The following is a 20596-nucleotide window of genomic DNA, read 5'->3' as shown; positions in this document are numbered from 1 at the left end:
TTTTTGTTTTTACATTACTACGGATCCAGTGAAGCTTTTGAAGACGAATAATACCCTGATTTAGACCAATTCTTGATTCTTTATATTTACTATTTTGCAGGAGTAATGCCGGGTATTCTTTTACCATGTATGTATGTAGATACATATACATATATAAATATACATATATATATATATATATATATATATATATATATATATATATATATATATATATATATATATATATATACAATATATGTATATATATATATATATATATATATATATATATATATATATATATATACATCTATATATGTATATAGGTATGTATAAAGATACAAATATATTACTGGTAATCTTCTTAGGCACAAAGATATGGTAATTGAGTTGTATTCCACTTAGGAAAATGAAACTGGTTTATCTCAGAAAATGCCTAACAGTTTCGTCCTCCAATTGACCACTTCTTGGAGCGTTTATTAAGGTCCATTGGAGGACGAAATTGTTGGGCATTTTCTGAGATAAACCATTTTCATTTTCCTATGTGGAGTACAACTGAAATACAGATATAGATATTTGCACATAACCTACTGCATAAACTTATCACAGTCAAAAACCGGCCACCTTTGAGTGTGTTCAAATACTCGCTGAGCAGAAGAGGATCCCGGAGGACATTTGGTGGTTTGAGTGAACGAACTCGTACCGTTCCACGCGGAAGTTATTCAGAAAATTATGTTGCTTATTCTATTCAACATTAACAGTTAATTCTTAGGCAATATAAGACACCATCATTGTAGGTACTATCATAAGAAAGGTTTTTAACAGTTCTAATATCAGTAATGGAAACGAAAAGCGGGCCATTATATATTAAACGATCGGCCCTAAACTGTTCAAAGATGAATCAAGGGGATTTCCCCTCCGCCCCCACCCCAGGTGGTGAAGCAGTCAGAGAAGTGAACTTGAATATTATTATCATAAATAATAAATATGGTCTCCATGATCAGAAAGCTACGCTTGTCAGTACGTGTGCGCACTGCGACTCTCTACTTTCTCTTTTTGTTGCTGGAAAAAGGCAATTTATTGGAAGAGACAATAGACTTGGCAGTGCCATTGCTCTTGGCATCACCAGAACCTCCTTCTGCCCCAACACCTTGGGTCTCCTCCACGACGGAGGAGGAGGGGGAAGGGCAGGTGGAAGCTGCTGTTGTAGACGTAACGGCAGAAGCACAAGAGGACGACGCTGCTGCTGCTGATGCTGCTGCTGATGCTGCTGGTGGGGTCGTCGAGGAGCCAGACGCAGTCGCTGCAGCAGATGCGGTGGAAGATGACGAGGCACTCTCTTGGGTGGTGACGACTGGGGCGTTAGAGGAAGAGGAGGAGGGGGTGGGGGAGGGAGAGGAGGAGGAGGAGCCGGTGTTTTTGGATTGTTTCTTCGGCGATTTAGTAGGAGACGGTTCTTCGGTGACTAGAATTGGAGGCGGTGGAGGAGGAGGGAGTTGGCTGAGGGCGTCTTCAGGGTCTTCATAGCAATCTGGAACCTTCACTTCGGTTATCTAGAGAGAGAAAAGAAAGGCGATTAAAATGAGAAAAAATGAGTTGCTGCTTTGCTGCAATAATCATCTGATTGTTCATTTACAGAACAGCTTTTGTATGATGCTTTGTTCCCAAAAAAAACCTGCCTGCAGATCAATCAGATATGTTTGGGTGGTTATCTGAAATGGAGAACTAATGTCAAGCAGCAGCAGGTACTGCATGATCTGTCTTCAGTGACAGCAACACTACAACTTCTCAAAGTCTGTCTACCCAACTGACCTGAACGTGAGGTACAACCACTTGGTGAGGTTTCGCCTCCTGCGTCACTGCTGTTGGCAATAAGGGCGAAGTGGCGCACACAGCCATTGTTGATAAGTTGGTCACCACGCTGAACTCTTTTTTCGATTCAGACTTGTGGAAAGCCTTTTTTATCTGCAAAAACAAGACGAAAGTTAACCATAAGAATGATTTCTTGAGCCATGAAGGATGTTCATGTAAGATGATATGACAAATTTTGCCGTTGATTGTTGTGGATGCTTATGTGACAATAAACAGATTTCTTAAGTTGACTAAGTGTTTCAGTAGGTTACTGTTCCTTGTAAGGTGCTTGATTATTGTTAATATATGTCTTTTTTCAGAGTGGGTTGGATATTGAAGATTGTACACAAGCTAAAAAGTAGAGGCATCTGGTGTCTGATCTGAACCTGTGCCATACCCTTGAACTGTAGGATCATAAAAGAGTGCTACTGAGGTAACATAACATGAAGCTGGTCAAAGTTTTTTTCCCTCCTAGGTAGGTCTGGATGTGTGTGCACTTGGCACTTAGACAGGTGATCAGAAATATAGCTGCCATAGCATAGCTAAACATTTTTTGTAGCCGTAAATGATATAAAGTTCCGAAGTCAAAACATCGGATATTTTTTTGAGAAGATATTATTCTTTTGCATTTGGAGAGAAATAAAATTGTTGAAGTCAGCGATGGTTAGACATTATCTTCTTTAGCCCCTTTTTTGCGCTTTTTCGTGCTGTTTTTGGTAGTTCCAGGTATCAGTTCACAGGCTAATTTTACCATGATTTTCCTTTATCAAAACAGTTAATCTGTCTATGCTTTGTGTTTCTGTGGCTTCATTTCGGACGACGTTCTTACGAGGCTTACCAGAGGTTGTCATCTTCGCAGAAGCCAGCTGAGATTACATGTTATACCTTTATACACTGTTGAGCGCATCGTATACTGAACAAACAACACGAAGATTTCGCTAATGTGAGCAACAACATACGTGATGGAGGCCTTTTGAGGTTTACCCTGGATTCTCGCTAGATGTTTCCATGCCGATTCTATGACCAATTTCCTGATCTGTCCAGAACCACACATCCCATGTATCAGGCGCGTGATTCTAAACTGCGACTAATGAAGTGCTACTGAGATGCCAATCTTAAATTTTGCATTGTTTAAGAAAGTTTTCAAATTTTCCAATTTTACCTTAAATATATATGTATATATATCCTTATATATATATATATAATATAATATATATAGATATATATAGATAGGAATATTGATTAGCTAAGGCCATAAGAAAAATAAGAGAAGGAGTACCAAGCGCTTTCGTGTTATTTCACGAGTTCGATTCCCGCTGTGCCAACGTGGAATCAGTGGAATTTGTTTCTGGTGATTAGAAATTAATTTCTCGATATAATGTGGTTCAGACCCCACAATAAGCTGTCGGTCCCGTTGCTAGGCAACCAATTGGTCCCCTAGCCACGTAAAAATATCTAATCCTTCGGGCCAGCCTTAGGAGAGCGGTTATCAGCTGAGTGGGCTGGTTAAACTAAGATATATACTTAAGTTAACACATTTTCAAGTACATCCGAGTGTGTATATAGTGTGTATATATAATATATTATATATATATATATATATATATATATATATATATATATATATATATATATATATAGTATATATATTATACATACATATGATAGAAACTTTTCCTTTTAATCATGGAATTTGCAACGTTTTCTGTCACAGGACGCCTGTGCAATTTCCAGATTGTGTCCAAGAACTGTACCTCAGGTATTTTATAGTGGGTGAATTCTCCCGACATTTGGAAAGAACTCGAAAAACAACGCCGTGCACTTCCTGCTCCGTCACTGCTATGATGTGCGTGTTGGTGGTCGTGAATAATAGCCACCGCGAGCCTGATGCGATCATTTTTCTGTAATGATCCCCGGTCGATTGACACTTCCACAAATAACGAGACGTGAGATGACACGAAAGCTCGCTCGTATCGGCTAAGGACTATCGACCTTCGCTGAAACGATTGATTTACCAGTCAGTCCTCGAACTTAACACAGCATCGAATCGTTTTGGCTTCTGCTATGTTCACCAATGTTGGATGCATAATTCATAAAACAGTGAGAGATGACGTACTTTATATATCAGAGGTTTTGTCGAGTTGACTAGCAGCAGTCAGTCACTCGTAAGAGGATTTTGCTATTGCTTTCATTGTTCATCAATTGACCGCTTTATCAACAAAGCTTATGGCTGGCTACTCAAATGTGTTAGTTTTAATTAATCCTCTGAAACCGGCCAAAGAAATCCTTAAAGTATTACATCTGAAGCGACTGGCATTTGGAATAACAAATTTTCGTACTAGATAAATATGACGGTTGTGAAATTAGGACGCGGTGAAGGAATTCGGTTATCAGTTTCCTCAAGACAGTGAAATCTTCGTAATGATATTTTTGGAAAATAAAAAAGAAATAGATGCAACCTTCATTCAAGCTGAATTGCTGCTCAAAGGGAGACGAATCTGATGTCTGCTCCTTTCAAAAGGGACGTCTGCAGTAAGGTGGGACTAACGAACTAAAATCTGATCCTTATTGGACCGTAGTGGTCATGCAGGTTCTTTTCAATGCTACGTATAAAAAAACGAGAGTTTTTCAGAGTAAATTCTCGTTGTCTATGAAGAACCTCTTTATCAATCAATGTTTCGACTCATCCAGCTTCAGCGGAAGGCGATCCCTCGAAGCCTTCTGTGCACCAGAGGCTTCCCTTAACTACAAACGATGGCTTAAATCAGCAGGGCTTCAGAGTCGGTATATGGCGAAGTCTTCGTCTTTATTCTAGAGAAGTTTGGTTATTCGAGGATCTGACATAACGCCTAGTCATTGAACCTTCTGCTTGTGGCTGATTCTCACGATAAATAAGGCCAAGACTCCTCCTTTCCCTTATTCACCATTTCTGTTGACGACCGACTACTTTATTCTGCCTTTTCTTGCATCCCTCTTTTGGAGATGATTCAGCACTTCATTCTCTTCATTCGTCACTTCTCTCTCGCCTTGGCAAACTGTCTTCTCCTCTGGAATCTACAACACTTCCCTCGATAGGCCTTTCAGCCTCCACAGTACCTCACTTTTAGGAAATGTAAACATTATTCATAAAAGGCACGAAGTCGTCACTTAATTACCTTATCCTTCTTACTCAGCTTACACGCGTACCTCATGCGGATTTATTTGGAATGTTTCTTTATGAAGTGAAATATTGATCTTATTATGTCTTCCTGACAGAGATAAAACTGCATCAAGAGTAATAAATATCCTCTCCTTCTCTTCTTGAATCTTTTACCAAGTCTACTTTCGGCATGGATTATGCTTGGCTCGTCCACTGGAGACCTTCTGCTGTTATTTAGCACATTAGGCTTTGGAAATCCATTGATTGTCGTAACTACTATGGGTTTCACAGACAGTGCAAGCACGTTTTTTGGCAATAACTCTGTAATGAACACTCGTATCAGTACGAGATTTTGATATAGTGTATTACACCCAGTGCTGTAATTTATAAGAGTATCATGAATCACTAATTGTAAAGAATAAAGACACTTGTCCACGTACCAAGAGGCAAAAACTCAATTAGCCAGAAATGGATTCGAACACAACAGTAAAGAGGTCAACTTATCCTCTCCCCCCAAACCACCGCCACCCCCCTCCGTCTTCCTTCCCTAACATTCCCTTCTCTCTCTCTGAAAGTTACTTCAGTTTAAACGTATTTTGTACGATTTTTTTTAATCTATTTATCTTATAATAGTTTACATTGATGTATATATCTAATGATTCACTCGATTGTTATCTGACAGTTGACTGATTTATTTATGCATTGATCTGCTCCTCTCTCTCTCTATGAATGTTTATTTTGGATATATATATATATATATATATATATATATATATATATATATATATATATATATGTGTGTGTGTGTATGTATATATACATACATACATACATATATATATATATATATATATATATATATATATATATATATTAATTATAAACTAAACATTCATGACGTAAATATATGTGCATCGGTATAAGCAAGGCAATAACTAATAAATGTCCGGCAGAAAGGCTCAATTTTTATTTGTAACACAGAGTAACTATAACCAGTTACCTATTCAAACCAATCTGAAGGCAATTGGCGACGCTCTCATGGTTAAAAAAGTCGAAAAGTTACGTGACAAACGAATTTCTGCAACCAGTCAAGTTCCGTGGTGGCCATCTCTTCTTCGCCTTCGAAATACAAGAACTATATTGCTGATACCCTGAGTCCAAATGTGGATTACGAAGAAGGTAACCAACCACAAGTATAACAATCGCTTAACTATAAATCATAGTGTCTATCGTTTTACAACTCCACCATACATTCAGATATCTCCCTCGCTATAATAACCATTTACAGTTGGTACCACTAACACACACACACACACACACACACACACAGAGTGATCGGATCAATGCAGAAATAAATCAGTCAACTGTCAGGTAACAACCGAGTGAATCGCTAGATATATACATCATTGTAAACTATTATTATATAGATAGATAGAAAAAAATCGTACAAAATATGTTTGAACTGAAGTAACTTTCAGAGGGAGAGAGAGAGATGAGCCGATCAATGCATAAATAAATAAGTCAACTGGCAGCTAACAACCGACTGGATCCTTAGATATATACAACAACGTATATTATTCGATAGATAGATAGATAGATAGATAGATAGATAGATAGATAGATAGATAGAAAAAAATACAAAATAAGTTTAAACTGAAGCAACTTTCAGAGAGAGAGAGAGAGAGAGAGAGAGAGAGAGAGAAGGGAAGGTGAGGGAAGGAGGACGGAAGGGGGTGGCGGTGGTTTGGGGGGAGAGGGTAGGCGAGCTCATTACTGTTGTGTTCGTATCCATTTCTGGATCCGAGTGCTCATTACAGAGTTATTGCCAAAAAACGTGCTTGCACTGTCTGTGAAACCCATAGTAGACTCCTTGTCTGTTCAACAATTCACCTCTGGGCTCTATTGGTCAATGTTATTGCTGATAATCGTCGTCGTTTATCACAGGGCATCTTATTTATTCTATTGATGAATTTCTCAAATTGCAATTTATTTCTTTTCAACTTAACAACCATCATCTATCCCTGACACTAAATCTTTGATGAAGTGTTCTTTCTTCTCCTGTGACATCAGATCTTAAGAGGGTCTACAATTCAGGATTCAATATCCTAACCAGGCTTCAATATCAACAATGTAGATGTTCTGTCCATCTAGTTGTCTACAATACCTATCGTTCTATTCACCATTCAGAAAGATAACAAAACCTTTCAACTAATTTCACATTTTCGGTGACCGGGCTATTTCAAATTAGTCTTGTTGAAAGTATAGATTTCAAATGGACAAACCAGAAGGTCAAGTAATGTCAAAAGTATCCTTGATGTCACCCCACTTTGGGGCTCTTTGTTTGTTCTTGTTCCTGTAATTTGCAACCCTTCTGGAGGCGGTGGCAATTTTGTTCCTTCTCTGGGTGTGAGGCAAAATTTCCTCATTTTGCCTTAGTCTGTTTGCCTCGGTCGCCTCTCTCCCTAGACTCCGAATACAAAAGTATAATTATTAGGATGATTTAAATGATTTCAGTTTTCATTCGCCTGTTCATTCAGTGGAGTTCTCACTACGGAAATGATCATTTCTTCTCCTCAGTTTGCTCTTGATGAAAGGAAACAGGAATTCCATTCCCTCGAGTCCGCTGCCCCGTTTCCCATTTTGTTCTGGACTGTGTCGATGAAGTCATCTGGCATACATTCTTTAATAATCCCTACTCGACCTTAATACCCATGATTCCAGCAGCTTCGACAATCCTTCCCACAATTCCTCTACGCAGGAGTGGTGGAGTAAAGTAGGGGACGGGGTAGGGGGAGCGGAGTCAGCAGCCTGTTCGCCGTAGCCTCTTTCTTGCCGTGAAAATATGTCCTTTGTCCGAGGGGCGTCTGTTGGATGCACCCTCATGATTTTCCCTGTATCAGGACTTTCGTATAGATTCAAATTCACGTATTGAAGAAAATCATCCTCATTTCTTTCCATTTACGCGTTCGTATACGTATTTAAACAATATTTTTCTATTGTCTATAACTAAAGACAAGGAACTGAAAGGAATAAATATTAGATTGATTTTTGCATGAGTGTTTAAATGTAATATATTTGGTTTCTATAACTAAAGACAAGCAACCAATAGGTATAAATATTAAATAGATTTTTGCATGAGTTTAAATGAAATATTTTTGCTTTCTATAACTAAAGACAAAGAACTAATAGGCATAAATATTAAATAGATTTTTGCATGCGTGTTTACATGTAATATTTTTGTTGTCTATAAACAAAACACACTAAACTAAAAGGAATAAATATCAAATATTATTACCCAACTCATACATAGATGTCTAACTTCTGGTATTTTTCGTTTTTGCCTGGAATACTAATATCTTTGAACAGAGAACAGGTTTCATTGTTGTGGAACTATGGCACTGAGTATCTAAAAAAAGGAAACTTCAGAGACTTGATACTATGTACTTGACAGAAAGAGGAGGGACGTTTTATTTTCATGTTCAGAAATCGACGTCATCCTCACGCTCCTTAACTACAGCAAGAAGTCTCTCGTAGTTGTGTAACAAGCAAAGATTGTTCCCCTCACCTTGTGTTTAATCCACGAGTCCTTGTTATCTCCTTGTCCCAAGGTGTTCAGGGACGTGCTCGAATGTGACTTGAGATCTGGGTCGCTGGTCCATCTGTCCCGAATGTGGCTGGAGCAGGACTTTTGAACGCTGTCTATGAGTTCGGAGCAGATGTGGCGCCCTGTGTACCGAGCCCACTCCACGGCGCATAATCCCCGCCCGAAGTCCCGAAGGTGAGGGGAGGCTCCTGTTGATAATGTAACTTCAAAGTAAACAAACACAGGTGTCTATAGTAGATTCACATCAACCGTGCATTTGATGTCTAGGCCCGTCCCTTACGACGCTCCTGATTGGCTGTTGATAAGCCAATCGAAGTGCTGGAAGTTTCCAGTCCTGCGATTGGCTTATCAGGAGCGTCGTAAGGGACGGGCCTAGACATCAAATGCCCGGTTGATGTGAATCTACTATAGTAGTAGTTATGGGATACTGCTATTACGTTTCCTACAAAAAGTTTAATAAGTGCACTGCAATGAGACACAATCAGTATATTATCATCGATGAGTCCCTCATTCAAATAAAACACATTTCAAGGTACTGCCAGGATGAAGCACACAGTGAAATTCGTTAAGAGTTTCTCCAAGGATCCAGATCTGCAAAATGGTATGTGGAAAACACCAAGTTACAAAGTCTTTCTCTTTCCAGAAATACTTCCAGAACACTCATCATCAGTCGACTACGGCTAGGACATCTGTGCACCTGGCAATTGATCAATGCAGAAAATAGAGTATGCAAGTACTGAGAACAGGTAGAGGTAGTACATAGATCGACCATTAGAGCTTTACCTATTACACTACCCGGAGACGTTCCCTCGCAGGCAGAATTTCAGAGAAGTCCTTTTATCAACACCAGATTAGCAGCGCACATACTAACTGAAAACTTTGAAACGTTGTCAACTTTCCTCTGCTCAGACCCACCATCCAGGTCAACGAAATTGGCTCCCTGCTGAACACCACCTCAGTCACTCCTGCCGGATATTCATACTGCATTCTTCTTCATCAAGTCACTTAAGGACTTCTCTATGAGTAAGTCCTTGATGGCATACAGCCATCTAAAGTATAAGCAGTCTTTCACCCATTCGCTACTCATTATCAGCATTCACCACCAAACAGCCGCCATCATTCTCCCTTACTCTCTCTGGAAATCCTCCCTTCCTTTGCTATACCTTCTACTGGCACCGACGTGGTGATCGAGTGGAGAGAACAAAGGTTCAAGTGACTTCCTCCACTTCATTCACCCCAATTTCCCAAGGGAACTTTGATCCCCAGCCTTTTTCTCTGACTACAATTTTATCCCTTCCTCCCCAGGCTCTCCTACTTACCGGGACTCGTTGCTATAACACTTTCTCTCCCTCTACTGAGTGGTATCCCGAATGAAGAACACATATATCAATCACCAGTTACGGGCTGCTGAAAAGCAAGAGCCCGTGCCAGCACAAGGCTGGCTAAGTCTAACTACCAGGCACACTTATGATCATTTAGGTTCACATACTCAGCTCACAATGATTAAACCGCAGTATCGGCGTCAAGGCAAGAGTAGCATTTGCAAAAACGTTGGAGCCCTCCTTTCTTTACCAGTTCCTCTTCTTTCTTTCGCTAAATGAATCCTAAACGCTTCTTGAAGCTCCTGAGATACCTCCTACATATCCCACACGAAGCAAAAAAGCCCGAATAACGAATGCTACTCTCAACCTCATGTTGTCAGACATGACCTCGAATGAGTTGATACCTGGACTAAAAAAGAACGTAGAAGCACGAGATGCAGCCGATTGCCGCAGGAAGAGAGAAAGTTCACTTACCGGCAAATAATAGTATCTTAGCGATCTTGGTTCTGCCTTGGAGGGCAGCCTTCATCAGCGGAGTAAATCCGAGGGCATTACGAGCGTCCAGGTCGACTGTCCGGTTGCATTTGTTCACCAAGTGCGACACAATTTCCGTGTGACCTGCAAAGAGAAGTTCAGTTGTAAAGATGTTTGTAATAGGAGTGTTATTATATAATAATATATCTTAATATATCTATATATATTATATATAGTATCTAATATATATATATTATCTATATATATATATATTATATATATATATATTTATATATATAATGTATATATATATAGAATATATGTATATAATATACTATTTTAAATAGATATATATAATATATATATATATATTAAATATATTGTAATATATAATATATTATAGATATATATAGTATATATATATATATATATATTAAATAATAATAGTATATATAATATTATATAGATATATATATAGTATATATTTTGATATATATATATATAGATATATATATATATATAATATATATATATATATATATATAATATAATATATATTAATATGATATATATATATAGATATATATATAGTATATACATATATCATATATAGATATAGATATATATATATATTATATATATATATCTATATATATATATATATATATATATATATCTATATATATATATAGATACTACATGTGCAAACAAAGTAATTCAACTTTCATTTTTTTCAAGTTACAACAATAAATTTGAAAATAGTGTGCTAGAGTTTTTTTTCCTTTGCGAAATGTTAGTAACTGCAGTAAAAATAACTTATAATAAGTTCTTCAGAGCGGGTCTTTCTGTTATTTGCAGGATTTCTCGATTTCAGACAATTAAACTTAAAAAAGTTTTCTATTTTTGTTTTCATTAACCTCATAATATACAAACAACATTGCAGATGTCCACGAGGAAAACAGAGGTATTGTGGATTGATCTTTTTCTCTTTACAAAAAGATAAATAGCTAAGTGAATGCGGCACCGCCCTATACCATTAGCATAACTGATGAACGAAATACCTTTTAGTCTAATAGATTTTGTTGTGTTGGTTATGGTGTTCACGATTATATACTTAGGTGTATAATATATAGTACCGTTGAGTACAAGCTCCAGTTCATGTCTACGCATTTTGTTACATGAATTTTTGTCAGATACACCGTAACATTATTCTATATTCACAAAAATCATATTCTATATTCACAAAAATCAAGCGCAAATTTCATCTCATCCTCCATTCACCATACCTCGGGAATAACTTCCTCTTAATGGGAATTCTAAGTGACAAGTGCTTCGTCACCAGCGGAATCGAGCTGAATTAGGTGTAGGGATTGGGATGGGACGTATCTGCGTAACCCATTTGGTGCAGCCGATTCAGCGCAGCCCTTTCAACGGATAGTTTTTTTGGCAGAGGGTCGTTTTGGCGCCATATTAGTGACTCGTCGTTGTAGTAAGAGAAAATTTATCACAACTAGCCAGTCCCCTTGTTTGACTTGTCGTAAATCAACTCTCTCTCTCTCTCTCTCGTCAGAGTCAAATTACCTATTGTTTGTTTGTATGGTGTTTTTACGTTGCATGGAACCAGATGGTTATTCAGCAACGGGACCAACGGCTTTACGTGACTTCCGAACCAAGTCGAGAGTGAACTTCTATCACCAGAAATACACATCTCTCACTCCTCAATGGAATGGCAGAGAATCGAACTCGCGACCACCGAGGTGGGACGCCAACACCATAACAACCACGCCACTGAGGCGCTTAAATTACCTATTGTAGTGGTAATAGTTACAATTGCCAAATAGTTCAATATTAGGCCTAAGCTAAAAACTGCCACAGCACTCGAAGCTCGGTTCAGCTTCAAGTTTTTTCGTCATCCAAACCTCATCATTCGAAATGGCATAAAATATTTTTCATCAATATATGAAAGAAACAAAGTGATACACGACGGATGTCTTTTTATTTCTGACGCCACGAGCGAAAGTGATCCTGAATTAAAGTTTTGGAGTTGTGAACATAAAGATCGATGTCAAGTGAGATTGCATATGAAGGATGGGAAAGTTATTCGCTGCTTGAATAGACACAGCCACGAGGCATCTACTACAAAAATACAGGATGAAAAGCCTAAAAACAAGTGGTAGACAAAGAAGTGCTGAAAATCTCCAGCCACCAACCGTTGTGGTCAATGAATGTTTGGCTGGTACGTCTCAAGCTATAGCAGATTCACATCAACCGTCCATCTGATGTCTAGGCCCGTCCCTTACGACGCTCCTGATTGGCTGTTGATAAGTCAGTCACAAGGCTGGAAACTCTCAGCCTCTCTCGAGAGAGACAGGGAGCTTCCAGCCCTGTGATTGGCTTATCAACAGCCAATCAGGAGCGTCGTAAGGGTCTGGCCTAGACATCAGATGCACGGTTGATGTGAATCTACTATAGTTTAGCCCTGGCTTCTGGCTTGCCTGCAATGCAAAAACGTATAGCAAGGAATAGAGAAATATTACGAAAGGCACCAATTTACCCAACTGATTTGGAGCATTTAGCTCTACCCGAGTGCTTTACATTACAATGTTCCCCCACTGGGCGTGGAAGAGAAATTCCAATTGGGAGACGCTGGAGAAAGCAATAAGAGGATATTAGTATTTGGAAGAATAAGTCTACTCGGTTATTTGGTTTCCTATCAGGTGTAGGTATGTTATATCGGCTAAGAAGCGTGAAAGAGTCATTCCTATAGCTCGTGCTCAGCTTCCTAACAAACAAAGAGTAATTTATATTCGTTTATTTGAGTTAGTTAAAACCATCGAACCTCATCTGAGACCGACTTCAATCATTTGTGACATTGAACATCTGCAATTCGAGCTATGCAAGATGCATTCCCCACCGTTCGCATTGAACGTTGCTCTTCCCATCTAATCCAAAACATTCACGGACATCTTGTTTGACTGGGTTTGTCAAATCGTCATAAAACTGATTCTGACTTTCTTTTATGGGCTAATACGATCATAGCACTCGTTTCAGTTCCATTATAAGAGATGGGTGAATGCATGGATACATTAGCAGTAGTTCTTCCTGATGAACTAATCGTCTCGTTTCACTGGATTGAGGCTACTTATATTGGACAACTGAATAGGCATGGAAACGCAAGGATGAACCCAATTTTCGCTCCCGAGGTATGGAACTTTTATGGAATGCTCCATCCCACAACCTGGGAATTGATTGATGCCTCACGGAAAGTACAGAAAGGACGTGACACATACCTTGATTGCTGATTGACAAAAATAAGATACTAGTCATATTTGAGCTCGAATCATTAGATCCTATTGAATTCCTCAGGTGTGTTGCTTATAATCACAAAAGGAAAGAGTAATTTCGAAGATTAAATAGATTTAGGCTTTTAACAATTTTTTCATTCAAGTTTTTGCAATTCAATTTTTTAATTTACGTTATTTCATCAGTTTATAAAATGGCAAAATATTTTATTATAAGAGTAAATGACAAAAAATTCATATTAGAAGTTGGGTGCTTTCATTGCTTAACCATTTTCATCCTTTTATTTTATTTTGTTTTATTTTTGGACCTCCTGCCTGTTCTGGATTCCCCTATTAGAAAAATATATCCTAATAAGTTTTTAAAGACTAAAAAAGCGAACCCAGATAAAGTGCATATCTGAATATCTTTACTTAAAACACTATTATTTGCATTTAGAAGGTATTTTAAAGAGCTTTCCAATGAGCCTGTATATATCAAATTGGTGGAAAATTAAGGACGACAGAGTGAGAAAAGCGTCTGCAAGACTATGCTTTAACAAATTAATTTAGTGTCTTCTCCACCCCTTCCAATGGCGCCGCTCAGTGATAATCAACGTCAATGCATTTATCCGCGCATGTCCATTCCATGTTTATAGTTCCTTGGTCAGAACATTAGAGAGAGGAAGTCAGCAGTGCTGATCAAACTTCAGGACAAAACAAAAAAAAATTAGCGACTGTTCCTGGGCAGGTAATGACAAACCGAGCCAGCATCCCAAAGCACAAAGGCAGAGGTGAAGGGTTATGATGCACTTATGATAAACACTCTGCAAACTGCCTGTCTTCGTGACCTCGATGGCGAGGGAAAGAAAATGTTGTGGTAAGAATCGGTGTTGGTTGAACTGTGAATGGGCAGCAAGCTTTATGAACCGCAATGGTTATGATGTCACCACCCAAATACTATGAAGGGAGCGGACATGAGGCGGGAGGAAGAGTGTCATGGAGCAGGTCATGATAGCGGGCGTTTCAAGGGAGTGCAAAGTAACCCACCTCTCGATATTGACAGAACTAATACATTTTCTCAACTTTTCCATGCGCCTAGTTTTATTTATTTATTTATTTATTTTGTTTTTGTTTTAGGCTAAGTTCAGACTTGGTTTATTTAGTCTGTAATCCAGTTGACTACGGTTGAAGCAATATATGTGAAACAAACAATTTCGTGTTGTTTGTGAACTTCTACTTTATTCATGTACGTGATCCAAACATTTCTATTTGACCAATTATTGCCCCCTCGTTTTTACAATAAATTTTGACAGGTGATCAACCCCAAAACCGAGATAATACACAAACAGCTTTTCTCTGAATTACTGGGCAGATCGACGTGAACTTTATTTAAAACCTCTTAAAGCAATGATCAAACTAAAATGATGCACAGATGGCTAATCATGGGGCAAAAATTCTTTTGCTGGAAAGAAGTTTGGGAGAGTACAGTCTCGAGAAATCTGACCAAAACTGAATTAATAGCAAACTGTTCACGACATGGAAGCTGTGACTCAACAATCATAATACACCTCTTTGCCCCATTTTTCTTGCATGCTTATGTCCTCTTAAGATTCTCTGGAACAGAAAATGTAGAGAAGTAATACAGCATTCTAAAAGAGCAAAGCCACGGGCTCCAATGAGACGGAATCTGAGATGGTAGACTGTCAGAAGGTTAAAAAGGGTTCTAGTCTAGCAACGAGTTGAGTCAGTTGATAAAGACTAGCCAGATTCAGTTCACAAAATTCTAATCTTTAGCTTCAGCAGCTGATTTCTAGTCATACTATTGCCGATCACTCATGTTCTTAATGCTGGGTTAAAAACCGTCAACAAAAAGCTACCTAACACAGTCCGCTGCAAGCAGTCGCGTTGATTTCCTCTTTCCCGCCGCTATCCCTACACCAAGGGGTCGGTTGCCCGATGCGCCTTTCCTTACAACATCGGGCAGGGTCTATTATTTGGTAAAAGGGTTTTTATGACCGCATGCCCTTTCTGTTATCGACCACAGTTATTGGCAGTAGGCCTCACCTGCAACAACCAGACCACCTCCACTCCCTTGTATCTTTCTGTTTCTTTTAGTTTTTGTTTATCTCTTACCATGGTAGGCCGACCCCCAGTGCTCCTCAAATATTTTTTTACTTTGTATTTTACTAATTTACTTATTTACTTTTTTGTTATAACTTTCTATCAGAACTTTAATTAACGTATGTGCTTTTAATTTCTCGTGTTGTTTTGTCAATTGTTTGTGTATTTTTATCTATGTGTGAAGTTTCGGTTTTCATTTTAACTAGTTTGTAAAGTAAATAATTTTTAGACAATTTTCAAATCAATTTAATTTATATTGGACATTATTTATTATACAAACCCTGAAGATCCATCCTGCTGAATGCGAAACGCGTCGGAACAAAGTGTTGTAATACTTCACCATGTTTGTTCCTGCTCCTGCTCCCTGTGCATTTTTTTTGCTTTGGCTGACTCGCCTGCTTTCTCCGTTCTATATATATATATATATATATATATATATATATATATATATATATATATATATATATATATACTTCTTCTATATTTAGTGGCATAATGCCAGCACGAACTGTCTTGCGCCTAGCAGCCAAGCGTCTCAGCTTTCTCATTAATGTTCAGAAAATGAGAGTACGTAGAGTTATATAGGGTCATGTGTGGATAAAATAAATGTCCTTCTTAAGAAATATTTGTGACCTACCTGTAAAATACGATTTTGATTTTGTTTATCACTTAGGACGCATTAATATCAGCGACTTTGGAATGATCAGTATTGACCTTTTATTAAAGTTACATAATCATGAAGTTCCTCACTGGACGGGTGGGCCGCGTACTCACCTACAATCTGCTGCCGTCAGTGCGAACCAGAGGAAGTTATTTCTGCTGATTAGAAATTAATTTCTCGATATATTGTGGTTCGGATCCCACAATAAGCTGTAGGTTTTGCTAAGTAACTAATAGGTTCCTAGCTACGTAAAAAAAAAAATCTAATTCTTCGGGCCAGCCCTAGGAGAGGTGTTCATCAGCTACTCAGTGGTCTGGTTAAACTAAGATATACTTAACTTTTATATATGTAATTATGAATTTTCTCAATCCAGCAATACTGTTTTATAATGAAGCAAGATGTGCATTGAAGTCTAGACATTTACTGTTAATGGACATTTTTTTGACGAAGCTTTCAAGTACCATCCTCCTGGAATCTTTTTTTTTCTTATGAGAAGGAGCTTTGAACTAATGCTTCTCTAATTTAGAGACGAATGGTTTTGGTACATCTATGATTATTGTGATCTAGAGTGTTAGATGAAAACGTATGTTTTCATTTTTCGTAATTCATTATTCCTTCCATGAGAAGTGACCTGTGGAGAAGAAAGAAATTCTTCATTTATTTATTTATTTATTTCTTACGCTAACGGGTGCTCATGACATAGCGGATTTCAATTTTCGATTTATAGGAGACCCACGAATCTCTGTCTCTCCTCCATGGATCATCAAGAATCTAGTGTTTATGTTATTCTGAATTCGTCAACTGTTATATGACCCATTTCAGTATAGAATCTTCACTTGATACCGTAGGTTGATTCCATGACATTCTATTAAAGATTTAACTAAGAAATGCTTTAAGCTAGTTCGATGTGATAAGATACTGGCAGTCGCATTAACTTAAATAATGAGTATGCGCTGTTCTCTGCTTACATACGCATCACAGTAACCATTTCATTAAGTGAAGGTAAACTCGAGAGGAATTGTTTAAAAAAAATGATCGTTTAGAAATACGATGAATATACCGTAGTAACATGATAGTCGCTGCTTAATTAACACCTTGGATTTTAAAGTCCACTTTTCATATGCGCAATTCTTGGCTGTTGATTTTTGGCTTCCTTGGCTGCGGTATTCAGCTGTCTCTCTTTGTGCTGTGCCCGCGCAGCGCGCGCACACACACACACACACACACACACACACACACACATATATATATATATATATATATATATATATATATATATATATATATATATATATATATATACATTGAGGTGCATTTTCTTAACCCATTATCGCTAAATACTGTCGGCACCTTCAACTGTGAAATCGAGTCTTTGCATTATTTCCCTTAAAACACATTTTGCAACTTTTGATGCCAAATTCCAAGTTAATCTTAGGACATTTGAGGAATAAGACTATATACAGGATTAAAGGATTAACCTTTTTACTATCCGCAGTCTGAGCACGTGACTCCTAAAGGATATAAAGCTATAAAAATTAGGTAACTTGACCAGTAGCAACATTAGTGGCAGAATTAATCAACAGAGTGTTCAATGGTGAGGGGAGGCCGATCCCTCCTCCTCCTCCTCCTCCTACTCCTCCTCCCTATTGTGCTCCCCATTCATTCTATAGCAACGGTCAATGGATAGGGCAACATTAAACAGCCACGTGATTCTGGTTAGTATAGTTACCCAATAAGACGGATATTTACGTTTTCTGTCATAAATGCCTCGACGCTGGGTTTTTTTTCTTTATTGAATAAACATCCATGACTATAATAGGCCACATCGTTCTAATGTCGAAAACATCGAATCTTTATATATGTCCCGAAATCAATAGCGGCAAGGGCCAGGGCCTGTCCCCCCCCCCCCCCCCCCCTGCCCCCCCCCCCCTCCTGACAGGTCGACCCACAATTTTCACTTTGGTCGCCACCGCTCCTCAACTCTTCCGCTGAAACAGGCACTGATTTATTATTTGTTTTTAATTTATTAGCTATACAGAAGTCAGTTTTCAAACGTCAGGAATGAAACTTTGGTTCAGGATTGTGTCGAAAGACTTACCAACATAAGCAGCAACCTATTTTGAAGTGAATATGTTTCTTATATAATCAACTGATTCCAAACATCAGCAACGCATTAAATTTAAACGATTTCCATGTATCGGAGAATACAACTGCTAAAAAAAACCGGGAATATTAATAGTTTCTTTAATTTATTTATTTTATTTTTTTTTTTTTTTATTTTTTTTTTTTGCAGTTCCCTCCATCACGGTTTGGTTTCGTAACCGCTCAATATCAATGACTTTTTTTTCTTTCTTTCTTTCTCTTTGAAATGTGAATGTTATCAGGAAAAAACACCTGTGAAGGACACGGCTGTTTTTCAGTCTCGTTTTGGCAATGTGCTGGTTTGTTTCGAGCAATTCGCTGTGAGACCGAGTTCAAATGCACATTATTCCATTAACAGAAATACATAACATATTATTCCTTTAATAACATTTATGCAACATCAATTCTTTACCGAATATTGGTGGGCGTTTTGAGCGGCCTTGATATTCACCGATGCCTTTGACGGCTGTGACGTCCATTAGTAGCTTACGAAGACTATTTTCGAAGCTATTTGCGCTATTCTATGGCGTAGGTGCTTTTGCGAACTGTTACTGTTAGCGACTCGGGCGAAATTTTCCTCATATTAAATTGCTTTTGTCCTCTACTTAAGAGGGAGAAAATACATCGGCTCTTTTGTCGCAGCGTTCTTGGTGACTTCTAGGAAGCTGATTCTGTCTGACGATTTTGGTCATTCGACAAAACGAACCCTAACCACAAAATAAGAAGAAAAGTCACTGAAGCAGAGAGATCATTTCCAGCCTTTGAGTTCGCTCAGATGCAACACTCCCTCGAATATGAATATTGCATCAATAAGGAATTATTGGCATTATAGTCCATTGCATATTATCAAATCCGGTAAAGTCGGGTTAGGGGGACGCAGCGCTGATTTCGAAGAGGGGATGAGATGCAAATCAGGCGTGACATAGAAAGTGACAAGGATTCGATAACGGGGACGACGCCCCGAAATAAAACTAAACGTGTCCAGGGGAAACATTATACACGAAACAGGTGACTGATATTTAGGAACGCGTTCTATGAATATTCATCTAATCACAAATCAGTCTGTGTGGCTTTTGATGTGACATGTCATATACTTTTTTTTTTTTTTGCTTTTGATACTCCGTCTGCTGGTGAGCAAGAGCCTGTGCCAGGGAAAGATCTATATATATATATATATATATATATATATATATATATAATATATATATATATATATATATATATAATGATCGGTCCTCTTAACATTTCGAGTTATTCACGCTATTTGGAGATACACTTGTCACTACAAAGCCTTAGATCGAAGCGTAAGACCATGAAGTCATTCTGATGTCCGGTAACAGGATTTGAACCTACAATTAGAACGCAGTCAGTCGGGACTCTCTGATATTGTGGACATCAGAATTACCTCTATTCTTGCATTTGGGTTAAGGGTTTGTAGAATTCGGAAAAAGTTGAGAGGGCACTGTGGTTACTACAGTATTATATATATATATTATATATATATATATATATATATATATATATATATATATATATTCTTCGTTTTTCGTTTTTTAACAAATTATCAAGCATCCATAATAATCATAACGTAACAAAATCTATGAAATAAAACATTGTAGTAAAATGATGCTTCTATTATTATTATGAGGAAATAAATCTAAGACAACTGAAATCTTTCTATGTCCTTAGGAAACCTGATATACCAGCTACATGCTGATGAGAAAAAGACAATAAGAAGAATTAAGAAGATTCTATATAAATCAAATGCCATTGAAACAGCTATATTCTTATTATTATGAAGAAATATGACTAACATCTAGAGGAAGACAGAGAGTGCTTCGAGGAGCCAATCAGCCCCTCCAAACAAACCTGAGCCTGCAGCTGAAGGGGCCATTCTCTCTCTCTCTCTCTCTCTCTCTCCTCGTGTGTCTGCGTCCCCGTAATAATACCAGGTTCGAAAGAGATCAAAGCAGAGACTCGCCACCTCAAAGAAACTAACTTTTGATGAGAGAGAAGTTT

General features: G+C 38.0%; 1 protein-coding gene across 1 annotated transcript in view; it reads right to left on the bottom strand.

Annotated features, from left to right (window-relative positions):
* Nucleotides 1-229: 229 nt before the first annotated feature.
* LOC135217320 (mucin-5AC-like) overlaps nucleotides 230-20596 on the bottom strand; it is a 452543-nt gene continuing 432176 nt past the window's right edge. Inside the window, 4 exon segments of the mRNA XM_064253110.1 lie at nucleotides 230-1535; nucleotides 1795-1947; nucleotides 8538-8764; nucleotides 10373-10516. Of these exon segments, the coding sequence (XP_064109180.1) occupies nucleotides 1026-1535; nucleotides 1795-1947; nucleotides 8538-8764; nucleotides 10373-10516 (1034 nt within the window). The 3' untranslated portion in view covers nucleotides 230-1025.

The sequence above is a fragment of the Macrobrachium nipponense genome, chromosome 7, assembly GCF_015104395.2.
Source record: "Macrobrachium nipponense isolate FS-2020 chromosome 7, ASM1510439v2, whole genome shotgun sequence".
In the NCBI taxonomy this organism is placed as follows: Eukaryota; Metazoa; Arthropoda; class Malacostraca; order Decapoda; family Palaemonidae; genus Macrobrachium; species Macrobrachium nipponense.
Note: the sequence above shows the minus strand (reverse complement) of the source record. Positions and strands in the feature narration are given on the sequence as shown.